The 25,891-nt window shown below is 53.7% G+C and overlaps 6 protein-coding genes across 6 annotated transcripts; 4 read left to right on the top strand and 2 right to left on the bottom strand.

Moving 5' to 3' along the window:
- Window positions 1–195: 195 nt before the first annotated feature.
- On the top strand, window positions 196–680 carry J4E87_004344 (uncharacterized protein; the record flags this gene model as incomplete). Its single annotated transcript, XM_049375965.1, has 2 exons — window positions 196–434; window positions 491–680. 2 exons carry the CDS (start codon window positions 196–198, stop codon window positions 678–680), a joined length of 429 nt encoding a protein of 142 aa, XP_049234174.1.
- Window positions 681–3,558: 2,878 nt separating this feature from the next.
- On the top strand, window positions 3,559–4,968 carry J4E87_004343 (uncharacterized protein; the record flags this gene model as incomplete). Its single annotated transcript, XM_049375964.1, has 3 exons — window positions 3,559–4,088; window positions 4,148–4,329; window positions 4,385–4,968. The coding sequence occupies 3 exons, from the start codon at window positions 3,559–3,561 to the stop codon at window positions 4,966–4,968; spliced, it is 1,296 nt and encodes a 431-aa protein (XP_049234173.1).
- A 4,094-nt stretch (window positions 4,969–9,062) lies between these two features.
- On the bottom strand, window positions 9,063–9,929 carry J4E87_004342 (uncharacterized protein; the record flags this gene model as incomplete). The annotated part of the gene is made up of 1 exon (XM_049375963.1): window positions 9,063–9,929. The coding sequence occupies one exon, from the start codon at window positions 9,927–9,929 to the stop codon at window positions 9,063–9,065; it is 867 nt and encodes a 288-aa protein (XP_049234172.1).
- A 940-nt stretch (window positions 9,930–10,869) lies between these two features.
- Window positions 10,870–18,728, top strand: J4E87_004341 (Type I Iterative PKS; the record flags this gene model as incomplete). The annotated part of the gene is made up of 2 exons (XM_049375962.1): window positions 10,870–10,915; window positions 10,969–18,728. 2 exons carry the CDS (start codon window positions 10,870–10,872, stop codon window positions 18,726–18,728), a joined length of 7,806 nt encoding a protein of 2,601 aa, XP_049234171.1.
- Window positions 18,729–18,933: 205 nt separating this feature from the next.
- Window positions 18,934–20,152, top strand: J4E87_004340 (uncharacterized protein; the record flags this gene model as incomplete). Its single annotated transcript, XM_049375961.1, has 3 exons — window positions 18,934–19,319; window positions 19,385–19,833; window positions 19,950–20,152. 3 exons carry the CDS (start codon window positions 18,934–18,936, stop codon window positions 20,150–20,152), a joined length of 1,038 nt encoding a protein of 345 aa, XP_049234170.1.
- Window positions 20,153–25,029: 4,877 nt separating this feature from the next.
- Window positions 25,030–25,434, bottom strand: J4E87_004339 (uncharacterized protein; the record flags this gene model as incomplete). Its single annotated transcript, XM_049375960.1, has 1 exon — window positions 25,030–25,434. The coding sequence occupies one exon, from the start codon at window positions 25,432–25,434 to the stop codon at window positions 25,030–25,032; it is 405 nt and encodes a 134-aa protein (XP_049234169.1).
- Window positions 25,435–25,891: the final 457 nt, after the last annotated feature.

The following is a 25,891-nucleotide window of genomic DNA, read 5'->3' as shown; positions in this document are numbered from 1 at the left end:
GGCACTGAAAACGAAACGATCATGTCCTCGCCAACGGCACAACTGCCGCTTCCCCAAGACGGATCACCTCAGAGTGAAGACCCAAGCCAAACTCAACCACATATAGAAAATGTGACTCAAGACGAAGATCCCAATAGCAGTAATGGTGCTACCCAACCTGCGCAAGCTCAGACTGGCAGACAACAGCTCAACGCCATGTTCAAATCAGCGAAACACCATGAAGATAGGCACTGCATCGGTTGCATCGGCAAAGACGGGGTCTACAGGGTCATACACTATCTCCCCGGACCGCCCGACCAGATAAGCAACTACGAGATCTACGACGCGAAGCCCATGTCGCCAGAGATGATCAAGGCCTGGCTTGATAGACAGCCGTGGAAACAGGAGACGGGGGACAAGTACCGAGGAGCTGATGGTAGAACAATTCCAGAGGAGTTAGTGCGTACACTGAGTATGTAGACATTAGCTGACTCGACGCGATGGCGTTGAGACAGTGGTGGAACCCCCCACCTGGCATGCTATTTACTATGCGATCGAAGAACGAGCGCGATGAGGAGATGAGGGTCTATCGCGAGGAGCGAAAGGCAAAAGAAGAGAAGATTGCAAGGGGGGAGATTGAAGCGGAGGTGCCTGTTGCGTGTAATAGCATCAAGAGTGACTATGATCTCAGCCCTCGCTAGGGTTGGGTCGCGGTTACGAGCGGGGAGTATGAACTGCTGCATGCTTTTCGGTCACGAACGAAGTGATGAAGAGTTTGATGTCATCCTCGTGGTAGTGTGAGGGTGGTGATTGCCGCTTCGAAACGCATTAGTCAACCTTGGAAGACTCTAGATACCTGGGTAACGCGCAATGACATGTCCGAATGATATGACAAAAGTTCGAGGCTGGGAAAGATAGCGGTGTCAACTACAGCTTGAATGAAGGCACGTTGTTTGCTATAAGTGTAATTGGCGCATGTGGGTGTGTGTCTGTGGCATGGCCCACGGAAGGTTTGAACGCTCGTGCACCAGTCGACATAGGGAAAGGCCGATGCTCGATCGGGCTAATGGCTTGGCGCTGCATCTGGTGATGTCATCTCAGCGCTCCTTTTCTCCTACACGGCCAACCAGCATATCACCAACCTTGGAACTCTACTTTGTACGCTTGTCCGCCGTATCGCGACACTCAGCATCAGTCACAGATACAGTTAAAATTTGGGGCTCATGATGTGTCACTGAGGAGCATGCTTGGTGGTATGAAGGGAAGGTTGTTGATTAATCTATTAGGGTAATTGTACATTTTAACCGGTGCAAGGCATGCTTGCATCCGTGTTGGTGTTGTAGTATCCGCGCGTTTCCTTCCGCCCCTGATCTACAGAGGCTAGCTGTGTGCTTCTGGCAATGCAAACTGACAATGGAGAAGCAGGACAGGAACGGTAGTTGACCAAAGCCAGCTTAGGGAGCAGTGCTATCAGCATTCTTCTGGAAGAGTCGCTTGCGAGGCATGAAGATGCTCAAGACCAGGACAAGAGCGCCACCGGCAATAGTAAGGCTGTAGGTCTTGCTGATGGCACTGACAATGGCAGCAAGAACGCGAGTCTTCAACTCTGGGGATAGGTTTTGTACGATATCCGATCGAGCACCGAGGATAGCGGCCTGGATATCGGCCGAAGAGACGTCAGTCAAAATGCCCTCGATTCTGTTCTGGCTTTGGTTGAGAAGGATAGCGTTGGCGATGGCTAGAGCAAAGGTGATGCCCACAGACTGAGCCAGAGTGATGAAGCTGATCGCTGGCGCAATATTTTCAAGCTCGACGACTGCCTGGGCAACTGAAAATGGCGCCTGGAGGAACATACCGACTCCAACACCCATCAGGATTGTGAAGCCGTACACGCGAGCCGTAGCAGTGTCCAGATCGATTGTGTACATGAGGGCGGAGCCGATCACGACCAGGGCGCCACCACCAAGGAACCAAGGCATGACGTATCCCAACTTGGACATCAAGCCACCATTGATGAAGACGGTAACGACCATGACGACGATATAAGGGAGTAACCGCACTCCGGCATCGAGGGGACCGTCGCCCTGGGTAAACTGGAAAAAGATTGGGACCATGTAGATGGGCACAAAAGAGCACGCTCCACCGGCAGCGGTGATACTGAAGAGAATGAGCACCATCCGTGATCGGAAGAACTGCACAGGGATGATGCGACGCGCTTCCGTTGTGAGTATGTTCCAATACTGTTGTATGCCCAGAATGGTGAACAGAACACCGGATACGACAAACAGTGCGATAACCCGGCCTGAGTCCCACGGATACGAGATACCACCCATGTTGATGGCAACAATGAAAGTTGTCAGCGCGCCGGCCTGCAGTATAGTGCCTGGATAGTCCATGTCGGTAATTCGCGAGCGGAACGAGACACCGGGCCGAGGATCCTTGCTGGGAATGAGGAACAGGTAGACTGGAGCGCACGCCGCGCCGATGAGTAGGTTGATATAGAACGCCCATCGCCATCCCACAGCAGACTCGCTGAAGGCACCTCCGATGACTGGGCCCAGGACGATGCCGAGACCCCAGGTAAAGCCGGTGCCAGAAACGTAGACCGGACGTTCAGACATGGTGGTAGTGCTCGCAATAAGCGTCATGCAGCCGACGTACAGACCAGATCCTCCTAAGCCCGTAATGGCACGGCCGAGAATCATCACGTTCATCGACGGCGCAGCGCCGCAGATGGCGGAGCCAATCTCGAAGATCGCAACATGGAAAATGTAGAGCCACTTGGCATCGAATTGGCCGTAGATGCGTCCCCAAAAAAGAGTGGTTACTGTAGCGCAGAGCAGGAAGCCAACACTCAGCCACGACAGCTGCTGGATGCCGCCGAATTCCTCGACAATGACAGACTGGAGGTCCGCGACAACCGTAGCGTCAAGTGCGTAGAGAAAGGTGGAGAACAGGATAGACACTACAGTCAGGTACCATTTCCAGCCAGAGATGTCGCGCGGAGGCTTCTCCGGTTCCGCTGCATTCCCGAGAGTGCCAAGGGTCGGCTCCGCTGGCTTCTCGTCGTTGATTGAACGCGCGACTGGTGTCGAAGAGGTATTGGAATCCATGAGAAAGAGATAGAAACAGAGGTGTAGGTTGAGTGTGATTTTACTGGCTAGAGTACTGTAAATACATGTTTCTTTCAGATGTTTTGTCCCCCAAATAGAGCAAGCAGCGTCGGGGTTGGTAATGCACAACATGAGAAAGTGCCAAGGACCGTAAAATGTCGGCCGAAAACGTCGGTCATGTAGGTAAGCAGCGGGATTACCAATTTCACCCTTTCACTCCCACGACTCCCACGACTCCCACCCGACGACCAGCAGCGATCGGCTGACTGGCCCGGACAAGCGACAAACATTACGCACCCGATGTCTGACAACAAACCGGGCCCGACATGATGCGGCAGCTGCACAACCTCAAGCAAGAGCATGATGACCGAAATGATGACTGGCGGCTTGTATAATTTGAGAATGCGTTCTCAAAGCATGAGGGACAGTAATTCATCTTGATCAACGCGACACGCGCAGCGCCATCATGTCAACACAAGCAAACGGTATCGGCGTTAAATCCGCTCCTAACTCCGAAACGGTCGACTTGCTCGCCCTTGCTCAACAGGTTACTCAGCATACGCAGGCAATCGCCGACTATTTGGTAGCAAACAAACATGCATCGCCTACGTTTGCGTCAGACTGCATCGACCGCCCAGAAACGATTGAGTACGCTGAGCTTCATGGTAACTTGAAGCGCTCCCTGGAAGACCTCCAATACCTCGTCGAGGGGCCCAAACGACACTTCCGCGCACTTTGCTGCCAGGGCTACGAGCTCGCAGCCATTCAAGTGGCACTGGACTTCGACTTCTTCAGCATAGTTCCCGCGCATGGCAATATCTCGCTGGAAGACTTGGCGAAACACGCAGGTGTTGACCTGGACAGGACCAGCCGCATCGTCCGCCTCCTGATCACCGAGTCCATCTTCCGAGAACCCGCCCATGGCTATGTCGCCCACAGCCCCAGCTCATATCTTCTACACCATGACGAAGAGATTCGTTCGACGGTGCACTACACGTATGTCGGAAATCGCAGCTGTGGTACATTCGTCCGCACACTGACCCTCTTCAATACAGGGTTGATGAGATGCTCAAGGCTGCATCTTCTACAGCTGATAATGTGAAAGCATCGCCGCTTGAGTACAACAGTGCACTCACGCCGTTTACCACTCGACACGGCCTGCCCATCTTCGAGTTCTACGAGAAGGATACCCAGCGTTCCATTCGCTTTGCTAAAGCCATGGCCGGGTGGGCTAAGCGTAAGTCGTCCTCGTACTGAACCCACCTTCCGGCCTAACACTGATGTGCTTCTAGTAAACTTGAACATCAACGTCCTCAAGGAGGCCTTTCCCTGGGGCAACCTTAAGGGCACTGTAGTGGACGTGGGTGGTGGTAGCGGCAAAGTCTCCATCACCCTGGCTGAGCATTTTCCAGCTCTCAATTTTGTGGTGCAAGACTCCGCCGATATGCACCTAGCGGGTCAGTCTTTGCTCACTGATGAGACCAAGAGGCGGGTTTCCTTCATGCAGCACAGCTTCTTCGAGCCGCAGCCGGTGGGCAACGCAGCTGCTTACATCTTGCGGGCGTGCGCGCTCAATTGGTGCGACCAGGACGTTGTCACCATGTTGCGTTCTCTAGTCCCCGGACTCGAACGCTGCGAGCCCAGCACTCCACTGCTCATCAATGACCTAATTCTCCCGGCCCAGAGTTCGGTAACACGCGACTTTGAGCGTGGCCTGCGTCAGATTGACCTCATCATGTTGGTGAGCTTTGGTGGCAAGGTGCGCACTCGGGATGAATTTGAGGCTTTGTTAAAACAAGCGGATGATAGATACGAGGTTCGCAGCTTCCGTCCAGAAGGTCTAATGGGGCTGCTTGAAGTGTACCTGCAACGCTAAGCAAAGCAGTTGCAGGGTCAGGCAGATTCGGTACACATGCGCGTCGCGGTAGTTTAAAATTGAAATATCCACCGCTAAGATTGCTTGCTTGCTTCCGGTGAATCATGTACTGTGGTCCCAGTTAGATATAGTGTGTAACGTTTGACGAAGCCGGTTCAAAAGATCATATTACTGCTGATGACGCGAGTACGCAACCATCAGTATGCAGTCAGCCCTACTGTATACTCATGCATTGATTATTGGATATGAATGCTTTCGGATTTTTTAGACTGCCGCTGTAGTGCATCTTATCTCTAGCCATTCACCATAACGGGCTTGATGTGCGCCTTCCGTCAGCGCCAGTACTTCCGCTGCAATGCGTGCCGTTCCCTTGCCGTTCCCTTGCTTGGCAGGTGCAAGGGTACCGCGCCAGGCCCTGCAGTGACCACAAGAAATACCACCACCCCACACTCGACCTCGATTCTCCGCGCTTGCTGGTCGTTTCTCATCTTTTTCTGTCTCCATGATGCAGAGCACTGGAAAGAAACGCATCGTGTCGTCGTGCATTCCGTGCTACACACGGAAACAAAAGGTGCGACCGTCTTTTGTTGTTCTCACGTGCCTTGAACCACAACTTTGGGCCGGTGAAGGACGTACCAAAACGCACGAGGGCAATTTAGGCTAACTCAGTATCGCTAATATGTAGTGCAACCGTCGCTATCCCTGCGATCATTGTTCTCGTCGCCGACGCCCGGAGGAGTGCGCATACTACCCTTCGCAGGCATTGCAGGCTGATCACACGTCGCTGCGGACCCAGAGAGTAGAGAATCGTGGGAACGAACATGAGCAACTCACCGCGGATGACGATCTCCAGCCGCATGACAGCAATGCCAGTGGGTCTGCCACTAACGCCCTAACGAATTGGAACAACGCAAGACCGCGAAGTTCCACACCTGGCCCAAGCAGCAACTCTGTTGCGGAGTCTTTTGGATACTTCGAGTACAGCGAACGCAATACAATCGCCTTGATTCGTAAGGTAAGTCAATCGCACCTCCAACTGCATGTCAACCTAGGAAAAGACTGGACAGGTCTAAAGCCTACATTAACATGGACACACGCAAAGTGAGTGGCCTAGTGTTGGTGCAAGCTCTAGACCTGTTCCGCTTTCTCCTTGTGTGAGGTGGTTACTGTACCTGAACAAATGAGGCAATCGATCAATTCATCATCCATCTAACAAGCACCGGTATAAACAGCTAGGACTGAATAGCGGCGAACACCACGGCAATCAGGACGTTACCCGAGAGGCGTCCCCGGAGGTCGAACAACAAATGAAAGGATTGCCTGATCGTCAAATCTGCGACTTCTTAGTCCAGTATTATATCGACGAAATTCACTGGTAAGTATCCGCGCGTATTTCCTTCGTCAACCGTACGAAAATCGTAACCATGAGTTGCGAGGAGGAATACTTCATGTCCTTATCCTTGTCACCAAAGGAGGGAAGATTTTGCTAAAGCTGATGTATAAATATAGGAAGGAGCAGCTTGTGCACCCACCATGGTTCTTAGCACAGTATCAACAACTGTGGAGCTTGGGAACTGTGTCATCTGTCTTCTACGTAGAGTTCGTGGCACTGGTCATGCGAATGTGTTCGTACGCATCCCAATTCCTTCCTTCACCGTCACATCCTATCGACCGCATTCGCAGAATGTCTCTGTCTGAGATCCGCACATTGTGCGATGATATCGCGGAGAAGCTATCTAGTCTATGTGCGCGACTTGATGCCAGAGGCTCTTTACTACGCGTGCAGCATCTGGCGTTCTTGGGACTGCGACTTCAGTGTGAAGGGCAGAACATGGCTTTCTGGGAAACGCTCAACAAAGCTGCTTTGGTAGCTCAGAGGGCCGGCCTCCATCGAAATCACACAGTTCATATGCCAGAGATGCATGGGCTGGAACAGGAGATGCGACGGAGAGTGTTTTGTAACCTCTACATTTGGGACAGGTACGACGATATCTTACTGTTATCAGTGGAAGTGATCGCATGTCCGTTTTGTTATTCTGACGAGGTCAAACCGTAGTATGCTCTCACGCCAACTCGATCGCATCCCGTTTCTTCCCGCCGCTCTAGATGCGGACAATCTACCGCGAATGCATCTTACACCCATTCTGGACGACGACAATGCTCCAGAAGCATTCTCAGAACGAATGTTGCAGGCTCGCTTGGCCGCTTTCTGGCGGAAATTCCCCTCGACATCGTATACAGAGTATGACGCGACTGCGACCGAGGAAAAGTATGAGCAGTTCTGCTCTGAGTTCCTTGCCAATATGCCTGCCGCGTTCGCTCTTGAGCCAAGCGAGCAGTGGGACGAACAATCGCGACGCTTACCCATTCAGCGGCAGATTCTGCATATCGCCATATACGAGAGTCTATGCCAAAACTATCGTGACTTATTGCTCTGTACAGCTGCTCAAGTTCAAAGACTTCCTGCGTACAAGCAAGTCCTGCTAGCCTCGCAGAAGAAGGCACTAGCGGTGGCAGCACTCAAGGTGCTGGATGGAGTCTCAAAGCTGCACGCGAAGCTGGGAGGGTCTCATACCAGATTTCCGGGCATCATATTACCGACATTCGAAGCTGCAGTAATTCTGGTCGGCGTGTGTGAGGACACCGAGTTCCCGGCTGGTAGGGTAGATGGCCCGTGTCATACATCCAAGATCGACCCTCTCGGGTCAGGCACGCCACATCTCAGTCGTCAACGGTGCATTCAGGCTACTAGCGATGCACTCGGTCGTCTACGCACCCTAGCTGAAGTCAGCGTCATGGCTGAAGAAGGTGCGAATGCGTTGTCCTGCCTTCTGAATGAGAGAAGCGCGTCCAGTTCCACAAGCATGGTGCAGCATATTTCCAGCCTCAGCGCAGAAAACGCATCATCACCACTGGACATCGCAAATCTGATCCAGGCACATCAGCCGACGGGCGACACTTCTTCGTGGCCGGCGTCTGATGCGTCTCCCTCAATTCTGGATGCGGGTGCGCTTAACGATTTCTTGTATAGTCCTCTATCGGACATTGCGCCAAGGTAGAAATGATTGCTATTGGGATAATTATGCTGTATTTACGCGAACAGAGGAATAAATTTGTTTGTCAGTGATACGCGATGATGCGCACCGAGGTCTACCCCTTTTGCGCGATTGTATGGCCTCCCGAGGTCGAGGAATGACGCTCAGTCACGTGTGAGACGGCGTTCCGAAGTCAGCCCGGTCGCCCGCGTCATCAGCAGGCACAGCGCGCAGGAGCAAAGACACGAACGAAGACCATCACCTTTCCATCGAGTACAAGGTACCCATACAATGACCAACTATCTAGACAACTCACAGAGTTCTTCTGCCTCTCAATCGCAGATGACACTGGTCCGCCCGATGGACGATACCGTAGCTAGCCTTCGGGTCAGCCAAGTCGGGAGACACATCCAACAAGTCGAAATTCCAGACCACCAAGCAGACCACTAAGCGCAGCTCCAGATACGCCATTCTTCGCCCCCAGCAGCTGCGAGGGCCCATGCCAAAAGCAATCTGCGGTACCGCGTTTGCGTCGAACTCAACTCCAGCAGCAGCAGAACCCACTTTGTGGATTAGCCAGCGCTCTGGATCAAAAACCCGCATGTCGCTCGTCTCCCGCCATCCTCTCGACTTAACGGCCGTTGCACTACGACGCGCACTCTCCACATCGAAAGCTGGCGCGTGAAAGCCTGGCCCGTTGGCAATCATAACAACATTCGTTCCTTTGGGGATGCGGTGGCCAAGAACTTCCGTGTCGCGCTTGGCCTGCCGGGCGATACTCGTCGCGTGGAGTCTCAGAGTTTCCTCCAGCACGGCTTCAAGATAGGGAACGCGCGACGCGGTCAGTTCTGCGAGTGTCGGGACGCGCTTCTCCGCATGCGCATCGCTGCATGCCTGATGCAGTGCATCCCGCAGCTTTCTCTGCACGTGCTGAAGACGCGTGAGGTAGATGAATGTCCAGGCAAGTGTCGTGCTGGTCGTATGCAGACCAGCTATGAATTGTCCTGCGATCTGAAGCATGATGCTTTAGCTAAGATCCAAACCTGAAAGAGATTTAGGCTATCCATGACTTACCTCGTCCATCATGATAGGATTACCGAAATCGGCCTTCCGGTTCTGCTTCTCAGCGGCCTTCTTTTCACGCACCAGCATGTGCTCGATTGCGGTTCTTGGCTCGTCCGTAGCTTCAAGGCGTTGAAGAGCTCCCTGGATTTGTTCCTTCACAACTTGTCTCTTTACAGCCGTCACTCTCTTATAGCTGGGTGTCTGACGAATGAACCACATCGCGAGTTTGGGCGACATGGCTTTGGTCACAACATCGATCTTGTCGACCGTCTCATACAGCGCGGAGATGAACTCGTGGACTGGAGCCCTTGGAAACCGCACTTCCCCTCTGGGCCCTACTGCCAAACTGGTTGGGGCTATCCGTGACAGTGTCTCGATTTGTGGGCCGAGTGCGGTGTGCTTGAAATGGCGATCGAATACGAATGACAACATCCCATCCAGCGCACTATGATCCAAGTCATCGTTGACATCGAACGCGGAACCGTTGGCGAGCCTTGTCTTGGTATCCCAGAATCTGATGAGATTCATCGTATTATCGAACATGACGGGCCCAACCACGTTATTGAGAAAAGTCGGGCTCATCAGATCCTGCAGCCACGCTCGCGTCGTCCTCCATTGGGGGCCTGTCTTCATTCGCGCATGGAAGTTGTCCATGGGACTCAACCCGTCCGTGATGAAATTCGATCTGTCAAAATCCGGTCGCCGGGTCATGATATCGTACGCTTCGATAGGGTCAGCGAGCAGGACCCAAGGCTTTGAGAACGGCTCCACGAAGACCTGACATAGCGGGGCCTGGAGCTTGTTGACCTGCTTGACCAGCCACACATTAAGTTCCCGAGTGACGCTGACTTCACGTAGCATATCTGGTGCATCGCCCAGCAGTCTACGTGCTGAGGTCTGGTTGTAGGGGATTCCTGGGAGTGGTCGAGGGAGGAGGCTGCGATAGATGGCGTACAAAGCTCCAAGGCAAGCGGCGACCCCGAACGAGGTTGACAATAGCCCATGTCCAGAGACGTCAATCGATTGAAGGAATATCATGACTTCAAGAAGCGGTCGCAGCTTGCACAGATTGAAAGATAGGTAGTATTCGGATTCGTGTTCACGGTCTGCAAAGCGTTCCAGTGTTCAAGCCAGACGTCTATCAAATACCGGCTCAACACAGCGGCTTCCATGGGCAAACGCCACCTCGGCACAGCTATCACGATAGCCAATTTGGCACACAACCAACTGCTCAACCGATATCTGCACCGAGAATTTATGCTGTTTCGCCCGACGGACTACGGTTCAAGCGACATGGCTAATCTCTCCTTCGGAAGTACCGCCAGCTGATCGCCGACCACAATACGTACCCCCACCCGCAGCGGTCTATGATGTTGGCGATACTCACCTTTCGAGCTCGTACGCAAGGGATGGCCTTTCTCCCCCGTATGCTCCCCACATCTGTGCAGAAATGCTGATAGTTTGCATAGCCGGTTTCGGCCGAATTTTGACGGCTAGTAAGCTGACGGGATTCAGCTGCGAAGACTGTCTTGGCATGGGCTTATCTCGTTCTTTGGTAATGAGGCCTATCGGCGCAACATCAGCGGATTACACACGATCTTCTGCCCGTTCATGTAGCTGATCGATTGTAGAGACCGGAGTGTGGGTTCCCCGAGAGGCAGCCTTGGAATTGATAGGACCGTTCAACACATATATCCTCTCAAATTGAAGTGCATTGGCTTGCTTGAACCATTGCAATAGTTCAGTATCGTTTTGCTGTTTGTAGCTTCGCACTTTTACAACGACTATTAGACGATTGAAGATGGCTAGATCAGAAGACCCTGAGCCTATGGCGATAGTCGGGATGGGTATGTGATCGAGCAATACCTGTATAAAATGAGCTTGTGCTGACGCAGTTCAGGTTGCCGCTGGGCTGGAGGCGTCCGTAATCCTACGGACCTGTGGGAACTTTTGCTAAACAAACGCTCCGGCTACCAGGATTGGGCGGCGCCACGCTTTTCGGCAGAGGGCTTTTATCATCCGAACCCAGAGAGACCAGGCACCACGGCAGCAAAGGGAGGCTACGTGGTGACTGAAGATCCACGACTATTCGATCCATCTTTCTTCGGGATCTCAGGCCTCGAAGCAGAGACTATCGACCCTTCTCAACGTAAGCTACTTGAAGTGGTGTACGAGTCATTGGAGAGCGCAGGCGAGACGTGGGAAAGTGTTAATGGGACACGCACGGGTGTCTATGTCGCCGATATATCCTACGACAACTCGTATGCGCAGACACGTGACTGGGAGTATGCCAGGCCACATGCTACCACAGGGGTGTGTCACAACATCCTCAGCAACCGCATCAACTACGTGTTCAACTTGCGCGGGCCAAGCGTTACGCTGGACAGTGCCTGCACATCTGCCATGTACGGACTCCATATGGCGATCCAGGCGATCCGGGATGGAGACTGCGACTCGGCGATTGTGGCGACAGCGAACTACATCATGGATCCAAGCATGCAGATCGCCATGGACAAGTTGGGAGCCCTGTCTGGTACATCCATGAGCCATGCGTTTGATGCCGCAGCTGATGGCTACGCTCGTGGAGAGGGCTTCGCAGCTATTTACGTGAAGAAGCCGCAACAGGCCATGCAGCACGGAAATCCGATTCGTGCACTCGTTCGCGGCAGCGCTATTGGCGCCAACGGTCGTTCCAGCGGGATAACGCACCCAAGTGGGACTGCTCAGGAGGACATCATCCGCAAGGCGTACCACAATGCTGGTAAATTGTCTCCTTCCGAAACTCCATTTCTCGAGTGCCACGGGACGGGCACACGGGTCGGCGATCCACTCGAGGTAGAGGCTGCTGGTAAGGTGTTTGGGCCGGGACGATCCAGCTCAGAGGAGGATCGTTTGTTGATTGGATCCGTCAAGACCAATCTTGGGCATACTGAAGGTGCTGCAGCTCTTGCAAGTATCTTCAAAGTCGTACTCGCCCTTGAAGCCGGGGTGATTCCGCCTAGCATCGGTGTGACGACGTTGAACCCCAGGATCGATTTTGACAAGGCCAAAGCGAGGGTCGTTACCGAAGTCATGCCATGGCCAGAAGACAAGCTGCGACGCGCCAGTGTTACGTCTGCTGGATTTGGCGGTTCTATCGGGCACTGCATTCTCGACCACGTGGAAGTCGTATATCCGGACTATGTCAAGCCGGGTATCGTCAACAGAATCAGACCCGTCAATGGGCACGCGAATGGCCATGCGAACGGCTCGACTCACAGCCATGGGAATGGCTTGGCGGTATCTCAGCTCTCTACGCCTCAACCTCCTACGAAAATTAGAAAAGCAGATGTCAGCACACGTGAACTGGTGCTGTTACCTTTCGCTGCTCACAGCGACACTTCCCTCAATGCCAACATAGACGCACTCGCTCGTGTCATCGATAAACATTCACTAGGAGACGTGGCATACACACTCGCAGCGCGACGTTCCAAACTTGCACAACGGACTTTCCGCATCTTTAGCAAACACGACGTTGCGCAGGGACTGGTGAAGAATGTGGAAAAGACCTTCTCAAGTCCGCCCGATGAGTCGCGTCTAGCTTTCGTCTTCACCGGGCAGGGCGCGCAGTGGCATGCCATGGGCGCCCAACTCTTCGACTACAATGTCTTCCGCACGTCAGTCGACTATCTGGACCGTGTACTCGAATCTCTACCTGGAGCGCCGTCCTGGAATATTGCAGAGATACTTTCTGGAAACTGCGAACCGGACCGCGTGCAGATGCCGGATGTCTCGCAGACAGTCTGTACAGCGGTACAGATCGGTCTCGTTGACCTCCTTGCCTCATGGTCTGTCAGCCCTGCAGGTGTCGTGGGACACTCCTCTGGCGAGATGGCAGCTGCTTACGCGGCCGGTCGCATTACTGCCGCTGAAGCGATTGCTGCGAGTTTCTTCCGCGGGCAAGCTGTGGCGCAGAATAAGAAGAAGGGCGTCATGCTGGCTGTCAGTCTAGATCGTGAGCAGGCCAATGAGTACCTTGAGGGGCTCGAGCAATACATCAAGATTGCAGCTGTCAACTCGCCCGGCAGCCTGACGCTCTCTGGAGACGAGGAGGCTGTGAAGCGGCTCGCTACGACCCTCACGCACGACGGCGTCTTCAACCGACTTCTGAAGACGGGTGGAAATGCATATCACTCACATCACATGATTGCGCTTGGCCATGCGTATGAGACACTGCTCACCGATGGCATGGCGTATCTCGAGAAGTCCGGACTGAAAGACCAGCGCCCAAAGTACCCTCATATCCCTTGGTCTTCATCGGTCACTCCTTGGAAGAGTCTTGCAGGAGCGAACCTTCCGGTTTCATACTGGAGAGCCAATCTTGAGTCACCCGTCCAATTCTCAGACGCAGTCGCCAGCTTGGCAGGGCAGGAAGAACTCGATGTCAAGGCGTTCGTGGAAATCGGACCGCACCCGGCGCTAAGAAGCCCGCTTGACCAGATTCTAAAGAGCATCGGCAAGCCACTTCCATATGCGTACGCGTTGAAGCGAGGAGAAGACAATGCAAGATCTTTGCTACAGCTCGCCGGGTCACTATTTGGTCTCAACGCTAAGATCGACTTGGCTGCCGTGAACGCGGTAGATGCAGGTGTTGGGGCGCTAGAACACGGCACTACCGCTATTGATCTTCCGCCATATCAGTTCACGTACGGACCAGTCGCTTACTATGAGAGCCGGGCTAGCAAGGAATATCGTCTTCGTACCATCCCCAGGCATGACCTTATCGGATCTAGGGTAGCTGGCAACGCGAAACTTCGACCGCAATACCGCAACGTGCTACGTTTGAAAGACCTCCCCTGGTTGAGTGATCATCGTCTGCTGCCCAATGTTGTATTCCCGGCTGCTGGATATATGTGTATGGCAATGGTGGCGGCAACGCAGCTCTACCAGGCAACCGAGGACGCACAGCCAATTCTAGGGCACTCACTTCGCAACGTCAATATCAAGTCAGCACTGAACATCCCTGAGGATCAGTATGGTATCGAGATCATGCTCAGCCTGGTGCTTGACGACAAAGCTACTGCACAAGAGCCGGCTTGGGTCGGTTTCTCAGTCAGCTCCGTTACACGTGAAACGGAGCAATGGACGGAACACTGCACCGGAATGGTCAAGGTGGACATCTCTGAGCACTCGCAAGTTGAAACGATGAGTGTAGCTTCCGAATCTCGAACGGTGAATGCGCGCAGCTGGTACAAGAAGTTCGCTGCGATAGGTCTTGGCTACGGCCCTGCGTTCCAAGCCTTGTCTGAGATACGCGCCGACCCGACCAAGAATCATGCCGCTGCCAGACTCAATCTACAGACTACGGCGGGCATGATTAGAGGTGGAGAATCTGAATATGCTATCCATCCCGCCTCATTAGATGCCATGATCCAACTTGGCCTCCTCGCATCCCATGGAGGCCAAACGGACAAAACGACGACAGCATTCGTTCCCATTCACTTGTCTGAGCTGCGTGTCAAGAGTAATATTGACCAAGCATCGGGTACAGCGGTCGCATACGGCGAGTTCAAGGGCCTTCGATCTGCGTACCTCCAGCTACAGCTTCAGGATGAGGCGGGCGATATCCTTGTGGACATTGAGGACCTCCGTTGCGTTAGTTACAGCTTAGAGGCAACGTCTCCAGACAAGACCGGAGCCAGGGGCTTTTCGAGCCCGTTCACACGTATGGTGTACAAGCCAGATTTCGGAAGTCTCCGTAATGAGCAGGCTCGTTTACTATTCCCAGCACCGTCGGAGAATGTCGCTCAAGGACCAGTGCTTGCTCAGCTCGATAGTATGGCGTCGCTCATCGCCATCGACGTGACTGAGACGCTCTTGAATGACACTGACTCAATGGAAATCGATGGTTTGGGAACAACGGAACGCTATATCGCAAAGCTTCGACAGTTGGCCAAGAGAGGTCAAGCTGAGCAGTCAACAGAACTCTCGGCGGAGGATCGCAAGCGACGTCTGCGAGAGGCATATGAAGGCCACGGTCATCTTGTCGAAGTCAGGTGTATGCAGCGGCTTCACGCACACATGGTTGATATCATGGACAGGCGCAGAAGTGGCGAAGCGGTCCTGGCTGAAGGCGGGCTGCTGACTGACTTTTTTGAGAAGAGCCTGTTCGTAACGGGGGTTCACACTCACTTATCTACTGTTTTCGACTCAATGGCTCATGTCAATCCGAGCCTTCGGATATTGGAACTCAAGGGCGGGAAGGGTCAGACGGCGCGCTTAGTGCTCGAGACGCTCAACAGTGGGAACAGTATCAAGCGATACCGCGACTACACAGTAACAAATACGAGCGAAAATGCGCTGCAGGCGGCGCGATCGCAGCTCAGCAATTACGGCGATGTGCACTTTTCAGTGCTGGACATGGAACAAGACACGCTGCCAGCGGGCTTCGAGGCGGCGTACGATGTGGTGTTTGCGTCGCAGGCCGTGCACACGGCTGCATCGGTTGCAAAAGCGTTGCAGACGGCGCGCAAGCTACTCAAAACTGGCGGAAAATTGGTGCTGGCCGAAGTGACGGGCAGCAGTGCGTGGGTCGACATGATCGGCGGTGCACAAGAAGGATACTGGCACGGTGTGAATGACGGACGCATGCAGCGGCCTTTTCTCGATGTGGCCGGCTGGGACGCGACGCTGCGTTCGGTCGGGTTTAGAGGAGCCGAAATCGTGCTGGACGACTATCCCGCGCCTTGGACCCAGTCGAGTGTTGTCGTGGCCGGCGTGGTCGATATGGCTGAAAAAGCTGTGGATGCGGCGCGTGTGGCTATTCAGCCTGTGCATTTTCTTCATAGCACAGCACAACCACCGCCTCTGCTCGCTCAACTAGCCCGTGTGCTGGAATGTCGCGGAGAATCGACGAAGACGGTACGACTTGACAGCTCGGTCCGCGAATTGCCTGTCGACGCTCGTGTAGTGGCTTTCCTGGATGATGACCATCTATTGCTCGCTGCCGATGAGCGCCAGCTGGAGCTCTTCCAGCACCTTACTCATCATACCAGTAGCATGCTATGGCTCACCTCGACAGGCATGGCAGTCGGCCGTAGTCCTGACGGCGCTATTGCTGGCGGTCTACTACGCACCATCTCAACTGAGGCACCCACAGGCCGCTTCTGCTCAGTCGATATAGACGCCGACCACTTTATTCTGGACGATCTGCAGCAAAGTGACGAACTCCTTCGCGTCCTGGTCGACTGCGAGCAAGCCTTGCAGCGACCCATTAATAGCGAGACGAGCGAAGACCGCGAATTTGCCTGGCATGGCGGCTGCCTGTGGGTGAGTCGCCTGCTGCCCGAGCCTGCGTTGTCTGCTTATGCGGAGCCTCTCGTTACACCAGCTACTCATGGCGCTGAGCTTCTACCACTGGATACACAAGGCCCTGTCCGCGCTGCCTTTGAAACACCGGGTATCCTCAGCTCCTTGTACTTCCGTCCCTACACAGAGCTGCGCAAACAATCCCTGTCATGTGACTACATTGAGGTTAAGGTTACTGCCGTCGGTCTCAACTGGAAGGATCTAGTCTTGGCTACTGGCCGCTTCGACGGCAATAACTTGTCATCTGAGTACGCTGGTATCGTCACTCAGGTCGGGACTGATGCTGCAAGCTCTTTCGCGGTCGGAGACCCAGTCTACGGCCTAGGGAAAGGCCATTTCGGCAACTATGCTCGCGTACCTTCAGCTTTCGCTTGCAAAGTAAGACCCACCGATGATCTTGTTCACATGGCCACCATGCCTGTTGTCTACATGACGGCAGTCTACGCATTCGAACACCTTACCCGTCTGCATCAGGGCCAGAGTGTCTTGATTCAGTCAGCCTCAGGCGGTGTCGGCCTGGCTGCCATCCAATTCGCCCGTGCCAAGGGCGCCCAAGTTTTTGCTATGGCTGGTTCGCAAGAAAAGCTGCAATTCCTTGTAAAGACGATTGGCCTACCCCCTGCGAATGTGTTTTCGGCACGTGAAAAGGCCGAAATGAATCGTGCTGCGGCTGCCACGCGCAACGGGGGCTTCGATGTCATTCTCAGCACTGCTCAGGGTGATATGCTTCATGAGACAGCCAAAGCACTCGCTCCACTCGGCCATCTAATCGACATTGGCCGCGCAGACGTCGAGGATGCCCGTGCAATCGGCCTTGAGCTGTTTCAGAAGAGCGCCAGCTTCTCATCTTTCGATCTTGCCCGTGTCGTAGATCGCGACCCTAAACTAGGTGCCGAGCTTATGACCGCGGTGGACGCTCACTACCGTGCTGGGCGCATCAGTCCCATCCAACCTCTGGCTATCTCGGACATCTCCCAACTCCACCAGACGTTGCTGGCTTTCTCCAAAGGCAAACATGTTGGCAAGCTAGTTGTGTCATTCGCGTCAAACTCACTGATACGCATGGTACAGGCACCACCAGCCGTCACCTTCGACCCAGCAGCCTGCTACATCATCACTGGTGGACTGAGCGGTCTGGGACGGTCTATTATCCAGTGGATGGGTGATCGTGGTGCACGAGAGCTCGTTATCTTGTCCCGCCGTGGTGGGAGCGCGCCCGAAGCGCAGACACTTGTGGACAGGCTCGCCGAATCTGGTATTCGTGTACATCCCGTTGCTTGCGATCTCGGTATTCGAGAGAGTGTCGCAAAAGCCGTTGAGTACGCATCCACCATTGGCGAACTCAAGGGCATCGTCCACTGCGCCGTTTCCTACCAAGATATCTCTTTCGACAAGGTGACAGCCCCTGGCTGGCAGGATGGCCTCGCCGCGAAAGTACTTGGCACGCGGAATCTACACGACACCACCAAACACTTGCCGTTGGAATTCTTCGTCATGACCACTTCCATCCTCTCGGTTCTGAGCTTCGCGACTCAGGCTGCGTACACGGCCGCCAACAACTTCCAGGACCAGTTCGCACGCTATCGCCGCCGTCTGGGTCTGCCTGCTACGGCTGCTCAATTCGGCCTTGTCAACGACGTTGGCCACCTAAGCACCGACACCACCACATTGGATTTGATGGCACGCAACAAAGTCCTGACTGAATCTGAAAGCTACTTCCTCCGCCTTCTCGAGCCAGCGTTTCTTCCCCCTTCCAATGTAACTGCCGCTGACCCCCTCGCCGCCGCTACCTACGTAACATACATGGATCCGGCACACATGCTCGCAAAAGAGCGCGACGACGCTGAGATGGGTATCCGAAGCGTCGCAACACCTCGCTGGCATGGCGACGCTCGCGTTTCCCATGTGATCCGTGCATTCGAAGATGCTTTGCGCCAGGAAGAGGGCGGTGCCGACTCTCCACAGAAGGACACTGCACGCTCATCCACAGCGCAGGTCCGCGACGCATTCGGTGCTGCTGTGCAAAAGGCTCGCAACGCTGCCCCTGGCTCAGATCAACTCGCGTGCCACGCGGAAACCCTCGCACTCGTCACATCAGCCATATCCAACGCGGTTGCGACTATGCTCTTGCTTGATCCAACGACTGTGAATTGCGCGCGTGCTGTGTCGGACCATGGCGTCGATAGTTTGATTGCAGCCGAGTTACGAAATTGGTTCCACGTTGCGCTGGGGTACAAGGTTGGCATGGTGGATCTATTGGATTCGCGCACGAGTATTGCGGCGTTGGCGGAGCGGATAGTACACAGTGTGTAGAACGATTTCGAGTATAGAATGCCGTAGAGAATAGAAAAGAGTTGTGATCATCCTTCGTATTCTTGGCTTCTTCTACGCTACCACGCTAATGGGAGCTTGAATCGGCTAGCGCCGATCAGCCCCTGGTGTTCGCATGTGATATCCGATGCCCCAGGTTCCTGGAAACCGTCGTGCAAACATCGTGGGCACTTTGTTTTGTGGCGCCATGCCTCGTCTAATCACTGCTCGCAATGTGGTCATACTCGTCAATATCGTCCTGCTCACCGCCCTCTTCGTCCATCTGAAGTTCGCGCTCTGGGACAAGACGGCGGCCTCAGCTGGATCGGCCAAGTCGCACCTTCCCGACGAACTCTACGACGAGCAGCAGCCAGACGAGTCATCGCACAACCCGAAAGGGAAGCCGCTAAAAGCAAACGATGGCATCAAAGCGCGTCGGACCGCCTTTGTGGTCGCCAGCCAGAGTTCCGAGAACGCAACGTGGCTCGAGGAGTACTTTCCGCACTGGGAGAAGAATATCTACCATGTCGACGATCCGAGCGCGGAGCTCACGGTGCCGAAGAACAAGGGCCGAGAGAGCATGGTCTATCTGACGTACGTCCCCATCTATACTATCTTTCGTCCCATGTCCAGCATGCTAACGACGAATACGCGTGCAGCTACATAATCGACCACTACGCGTCCCTCCCCGACAACGTCCTCTTCATCCACCCCAACCGCTACCAATGGCACAACGACGACCCCGACTACGACGGCCTCCCCATGCTGCGCCACTTCCAGCTGCCCTACCTCGAGAAAGAGGGCTACGTCAACATCCGCTGCGCCTGGTCCCTCGGCTGCCCCAACGAGATCAAGCCGCTGGCGGAAGCGGGCGAACACAGAGAGGCCGTACATGCGGGCGGACAGTATAAGAAGGCCTTTGAGAGCCTGTTTCCGGGTGAGAAGGTGCCGGATGCTGTTGGTGTGAGCTGCTGTGCGCAGTTTGCGGCAACGAGGGACAAGATTAGGGAGAGGAGCAAGGAGCAGTATGAGAAGTACCGCGATTGGATTATGGGAACTGAACTGGGGGATGCTATCAGTGGGAGGGTGTTTGAGTACTCCTGGCACAGTAAGTCGACATCCGCTGGCATTTCGCGCCCTACCTCACGACCCCGCGCGTGATGAGGCTCTGCGCGCTTTTTGCTTCTTCAAGTGGCGTGGATCATGTGCTAACATGACTGATAGTGATTTTCGGTAAACCTCCGGTCCATTGCCCAACCGCGAAAGAGTGCTACTGCAAGACTTTCGGCTTGTGCGATTTGGAATGTCCGGATGCGGGAAGCTGTAAAGGCCGCTATACTTTGCCGCCCTACTCGAGTCTACCAAAAGGCTGGCCATACATCGGATGGGAAGGTCAAGAACGCCAACGCGCTGGCCCAGAGCAGTGATGAGTGCTCGTGGCTTATCTCTGAGTTATTGTGATCCAGTTGCTCTGGAGGACGAACATCCACGCCTACAGACTGGACCCCGCTGCGTCGCTTCACTATTCCACTTCCGTTTCGATGGGCCGATTGATTGCCTAGCTCGATGCGACGAAGCACATGAGCAATCGCGACGATCAGTCATGCGCGGCTGTACACGTTGCTACGTGCCACGAGGTTCGGAGCCCATTAGTCGGGCGCTCTAAGAGCTGGTGAAGCCATACAATTTCGAGAGGTGCAACAATCTCTATGGACTGACGCGATTTCCCAGCACCGTTTGGACGCGGTCGAAACAACGAGGCACACATCCCTTCGTCGGTATGGGGCCCAACTAGCTGCAAGGACGGCCACTCAAACCTCATTCGAGTAGTCCCCTCGCCATCGGTTCCCGCAATCAGGTTTTCAGTTTCTTCTGCGCCAACCTAGAAGGGCACAATACATCGCGAGGATCGATCACATGAGGAATCGCGTGTAGTTTCTGCCCCATGGCGTACTACGTAGCCCACTATCGGTTAGGTCCATTGGTAGTCTCCTGGATTCCCGGGCTATAACGCACAACGTCTTGTGGAACGGTCCCAACAAATCGCAGATAGCTTCGTATAGTCCCGCTTCCCCGATACTTCTGCATCATGCTCGAGCAGGGCCAAGGGCAATCAACATGCATCAAGTCTACATGCCCGAGCCTGTGCCTCAGCATGCATCATTGCGGCACTGGACGTGTAGGGAGTGGTCTCGACCTGTTTTAGAATTAGCCTGGCGGTTGAAGTACTCCAGTTGGATCCTTGAAGGCTCGATGGCAAGGCTGAGCACTTCTCAAGGCGTACATTGATGCGCACGGCATGATAGGGGCCGAAACTTCCCAGCGATGTTGAAGCAACCTTGCAAAGCACATCGACCCGTCAGCTGGTCATCTAGCACCGAGGGGTAGACTCTTAGTTCGCAATTGTGCGGGGTGCCTCCGAGGCTGAGACTACAAGAAAGAGCAAGGTTGTGTGGGTCCGTATACTTGCGCAGAGCCGCACGCTTACGTCAAGCGAAGCTCTACCTATGCGGCTCACTTGGCACAACCCCATCAGCCCGACCCTTATGGCACACAACATATTCGTATTCCAAACGCATGCAACACGGCAAATGATCCTTCCTCATCGGTATGAGTGTAACACATCGTGGCCCCATTCGACCCCGCGCAATATTTATCGGGCCTTCATAGCTTCGGATTTCTCAGCCTGACGAGCCGCAAACGGGAAGAGCAACCAGGGCTTACGCGAAACGTAAGGTTGCTGGCGCTATTACATGAATTAGACTATATCCTAGCGAGGAACTGCGCCCTAGTAACATGCGGCTCTGCGCATGTGGGAGCATTCAAAGCCCGTGCTCTCTGCACATCCAGCGACCGGTACTCCACAGCTGATTTACGCCACCTATCGTTAGCTTGAACCCTTTTTCTTGTCGAGATCTCAAGATCTTGCTTCTTCTTAGCCAATCACTCGTATGGAAATTCGCTCGCGTGCCCTATTTGCCTTATCTCTATACATCTCTATCTCGTTCTATGACGACTTCCCTTGATCGGCTACCTTTTGATCTACTCTTCTGTATCACCTTCGATTTGGATCTCGAGGATATTGTTCATCTCAGCCAAACATGTCGACACTTAAGAGCCGTACTAGACGAAAGGACAGTTGTCAGGCGTGCTGTCGAGGTCAGATGACGCCAAACGGTCAATCTGCTTACGCCAAAGGCTGACGCTGCTTATAGATCAACTATCCCCACACCCAGGAAGCGTCTTTAGCCCGAACAGAGAAGATTACCTACAAGCAAGCCTTTCAGGCTATTTATGACAGAAGAAATGCTTTGTCAACTGCGCACCCGTTCTCAGCTCGCGTTCTGGGCCAAGGAAATAACTTTTTGTATCGACAGGGAACTATATGTATTTTCGACGCTGGGGTGGTCCACGTCACGGATCTCAATTCGCAAACAGAAGCTATTCGTCTCGATCTCCAAGCTATCATTCGGCCTATCTTGGAGTCGAAGTTCAGAGCTTTTGGTAATATCAGCGTACGCTTACTTTACTATGCTGATCGGATCCTCTCTGTGCATGCTATACCAAAGTACAACTCGGATGACAGCCATATATTCGCCATCAACACGGCTGCGAACCTTGCGGATGGACAAAGAGTGATCGAATCGGTGCGACTAAGCGAATGCTCTAAGCTTTTTGTTAGACATAATGAGCATTATTTATACTACGGCACACATACTGGAATCGGCGATGACGGTCATCACAAATGGGAGATTGAAGGCATCTCACTCCATGAAGACTTTCGGATAACCGAACGCGAAAGACCAGTACTGCTTGATAAGTTTCACGGATCTGATATCGGCTCCACCATCGCATTCGAAATCCACAACAACTACTTTTATGCTGTCTCTAACCAGGGCACCTTTGAAGTTGAAGAGATCGATTATACTTCTTTCTACCATGTGGTCCGTTTCCCACTGGACAAACCAGATGACGTTCAGAAAGACGAGCGCCTCTTTCGTCGACAGCACAAGCAAGGTCCAATCCACGACTCATGGACCGATCTTGCACTACAGCTTGATGAGCGTACAAACGAGACGGTGATTGTGGAGTCGCGTCGAGAATGGGCTCAAGCATCTTCTCGCCAGTCACGCACCTTCTACGTTACTAAGATGGACTTTCAAGAAGAGGACGATACCGATGAACCATCAGATGAACTACTCGGACCTGAGGATGATCTCTTCCTCCCGCTCATAGATTCATCGAACAATCCCCAATGGAAACCAACACCCGATCTCTACAGCTGGAGCCAACACCCTGAGTTCTCCCCCACAGATCCTTCACCCCGTTCCTTCACCCTCTTTCGAACAAAGTTCAGGGCCTATAGTTACCCATGCACCTCCTTCGTCGATCTAGTCGAAGACGACCGCTGCTGCAACAACCCCTCGCAAGCACCATGCCTCAGACTGCGGATAGGATCACGCCGCGAACTAGGCCTCTCCTTCACTTCCGCTCACAACAGCACCAGCAACAGCAAAGGAAAAGCCCCCATCGACGACACCAAGCCCTCCTTCGTGGATACGCAAACACTATACCGCCAGTCGCCAGTCCGCATGTGGCCCCCTCCCTCATCACGTTGTCCCTGCTCAGCCCGTCTGCACAACATACTCAACCCAACACTCCCCACCACTAACACATCATCCTCCACCACACGCAGCGTAACCGGCGTCCTCGACTCCCAACGCCTCGTCTTTATGATCAAACCAGGGCGCTCTTACGGCTCCAGCGAAGACAACACATCAGGCAGCATCGTGGTCATTAATTTCTGCCGTCCGCTCACGGCTACAGGGCCGACACCCTCAGCATCAAGCTCATCGTCACTAGCACTGCGGCCATCGTCGCTGGCACGCTGCGATAGTAAGATGGGCGATGAGGTGGTGACGCCAAAGAAGTGTGTTGACCCGTTGGTTTGGCATTGGTCGGATGATTCAAAGGGGCGCTGTAGGCGAGGCACGTGTCAGTGAGTGGTTGGGGAGCGGGTTGCCGTGCTCTTTTGCAATTGGCAATGAGGAATTCAGTCAGTAAGTGAGGCGACGAACGAGGGAGGGAAATCCCCAATGCGGTACAGAGGTGTTGAGCCTCACAGTAGGCAAATGGTGCGCAAACCAGGTTTGTATCGGTTTACTCGGGGTTTCTATTATGGTTTCTTGCCTTGCTGCACGTTCTTATACGATGCATGTTATATGGATGTGCATATGCACGCCCTTTCATCTTCTCGGGCTCGTTTGGGGTGGTTCCGGTGAAGGACCCCGCACGAGGCTGCGTGGAGGAGATAAGGGTTGCGAGCACGCCATCGTTGCTTAGTATTTAAAAGTCTGTTGTTCGTCCTTGTATTTATCATCTCAATGCTCATATCTTTGCTTGAATTTGTTACTTTGATGTGGTGTTTAGATGCTATACGATGGTCGACATGACCAACCAGACGCGCTCGGTGTTCACTCAAGTAGTTCTGTCCACACGCGAACTAATGGGCAACGCGACGTTCCTTCACGCGTGAGCATAGCAGAAGCGAAGTCTGACAATCAATAACGCAAATGGTTTTGGACAAAGTGTCTTGATTGGTCTATATAATATGCCGCATCCACATGCGTAGTCCATCTAAAAAGAAATGCTGCCAATGCCCAAAGCGCTCGTTTGCTATTAAGTCTAGACTCGAGGATCGCGACATGTGAAAGGGGAAAAAGAAATGATGAAAAAAAGTGACGGTGTGATGTTTGTTTCGCCGTGGAACTCCAAGCTATGAGATAGATGATGTATGGGGGAGCTCGGTTTCTCCAAGATGTGCCTAGGCAACGGCATCAAAGACATCTACTGCATTTCGACAATACAAAATACAGTGGATTCCCCAACGTGCCTGATTACTCAAAGAACAACTGTCAAGATACGAGCTCCGTAGTAAGAAAAGGTGCAAAGTGGACAGAACAGCCTAGTCGGTCCGATAGTGGAGAAGTATGTACAATCGAAATGAAGTAGCCGCGGTAAGAATATCGGGCAGTATAGTCGGTAAACGCAGCACCGGTACGTTCTTCACCGCAGGCTCAAGCGAAAGGTATGGCGAAGAATGTTTCCGGTGAGAATGGTGGAGTGATAACCTCGCGAAGTTTGAAGACTTTGATGGACGGACCCACTCCGTTGGAAGCATGCACATGTAAAGTAGACCGCTCACGGCCGACTTTGACCGGCAGAATGTTTTCGCGGTGTGCATGGTCTTGTCGCGGTGGTGTTTGTCGTGTTACGACGGATCTGTAGCCAAGTCGTATGGAAATTATAGTTCCATTCCGTCGAGATCTCGCATCACACAGGCCATCTGTGCCCGTTTCGCAGCCTCAGCAAGCAGCGCAGCCTGGTTGAGGTAGTTTGTCGTCTCAGCAGCCGTCTGGCCGGCTCCTGACCTGTTCGGTTGGTACTCGAAGCTGTTCTGCCGTTGGGCCTGCATGCGAGGCTGCTGCTGCAACTGTTGCGACTGCTGGTTCAGGGAGCCAAAGTACTGGTGGTTCTGGGGGCTTGTCGACGGCGAGACGGGCGGAGCAGATTGCGTCGAAGAGCGTGAGGAGGCGTGGCTTGAGGCGGAGGTGCTGGTGTAGCTTGCGGCTGGGGTGCTGGAGGACTGGAGAGCAGAGAAGGCGGGTCGGCTGGGGGCGCCGTAGTGTTGTTGCGAGTAGTTGGACATGGCTGCGGGAATGGCTGGTAGGGTCGTGGTGGAGTCTTCGAAGTCTTCGATAAAGGCGAGGAGAGCAGAGGAGTGGAAAGGGTGTACAAGGTGGTGAGGCGAGGGTATGGGTAAAGTAAATATGGACCCGTGGTAGCTCGATATTACCCTGTATTGGCGATCTTCTGCGCGTCACCCGGAACAATCCCAGCGAATTCGTCTAGACGTGTGCAATAAAGGCTGAAGTCGGGACAAGGTGAGGCAAAGCAGGATACAGGCAAAAGGAAGGTGGAATCGCCTGCAAGATAGGCAGCACAATCCATGGCTTTACTTGGACCGCGGCTCAGACTGCTAGCTCGTGAATTTCGTCACAGGCCAATCTGATCTGCCGACGCTTGCCATCGCATCGAGACGCCAGGTTCCTTTAGTTTTACGCGGATTACCTCTTGCAGGCAAAGCATTGCTCGCCCTACTCGCA

This window comes from Alternaria ethzedia, assembly GCF_023757985.1.
Source record: "Alternaria ethzedia strain BMP 0044 chromosome Unknown scaffold_8, whole genome shotgun sequence".
NCBI lineage: Eukaryota > Fungi > Ascomycota > Dothideomycetes > Pleosporales > Pleosporaceae > Alternaria > Alternaria ethzedia.
The sequence above is the reverse complement of the archived record's forward strand: the minus strand, read 5'-3'. Positions and strand labels throughout refer to the sequence as shown.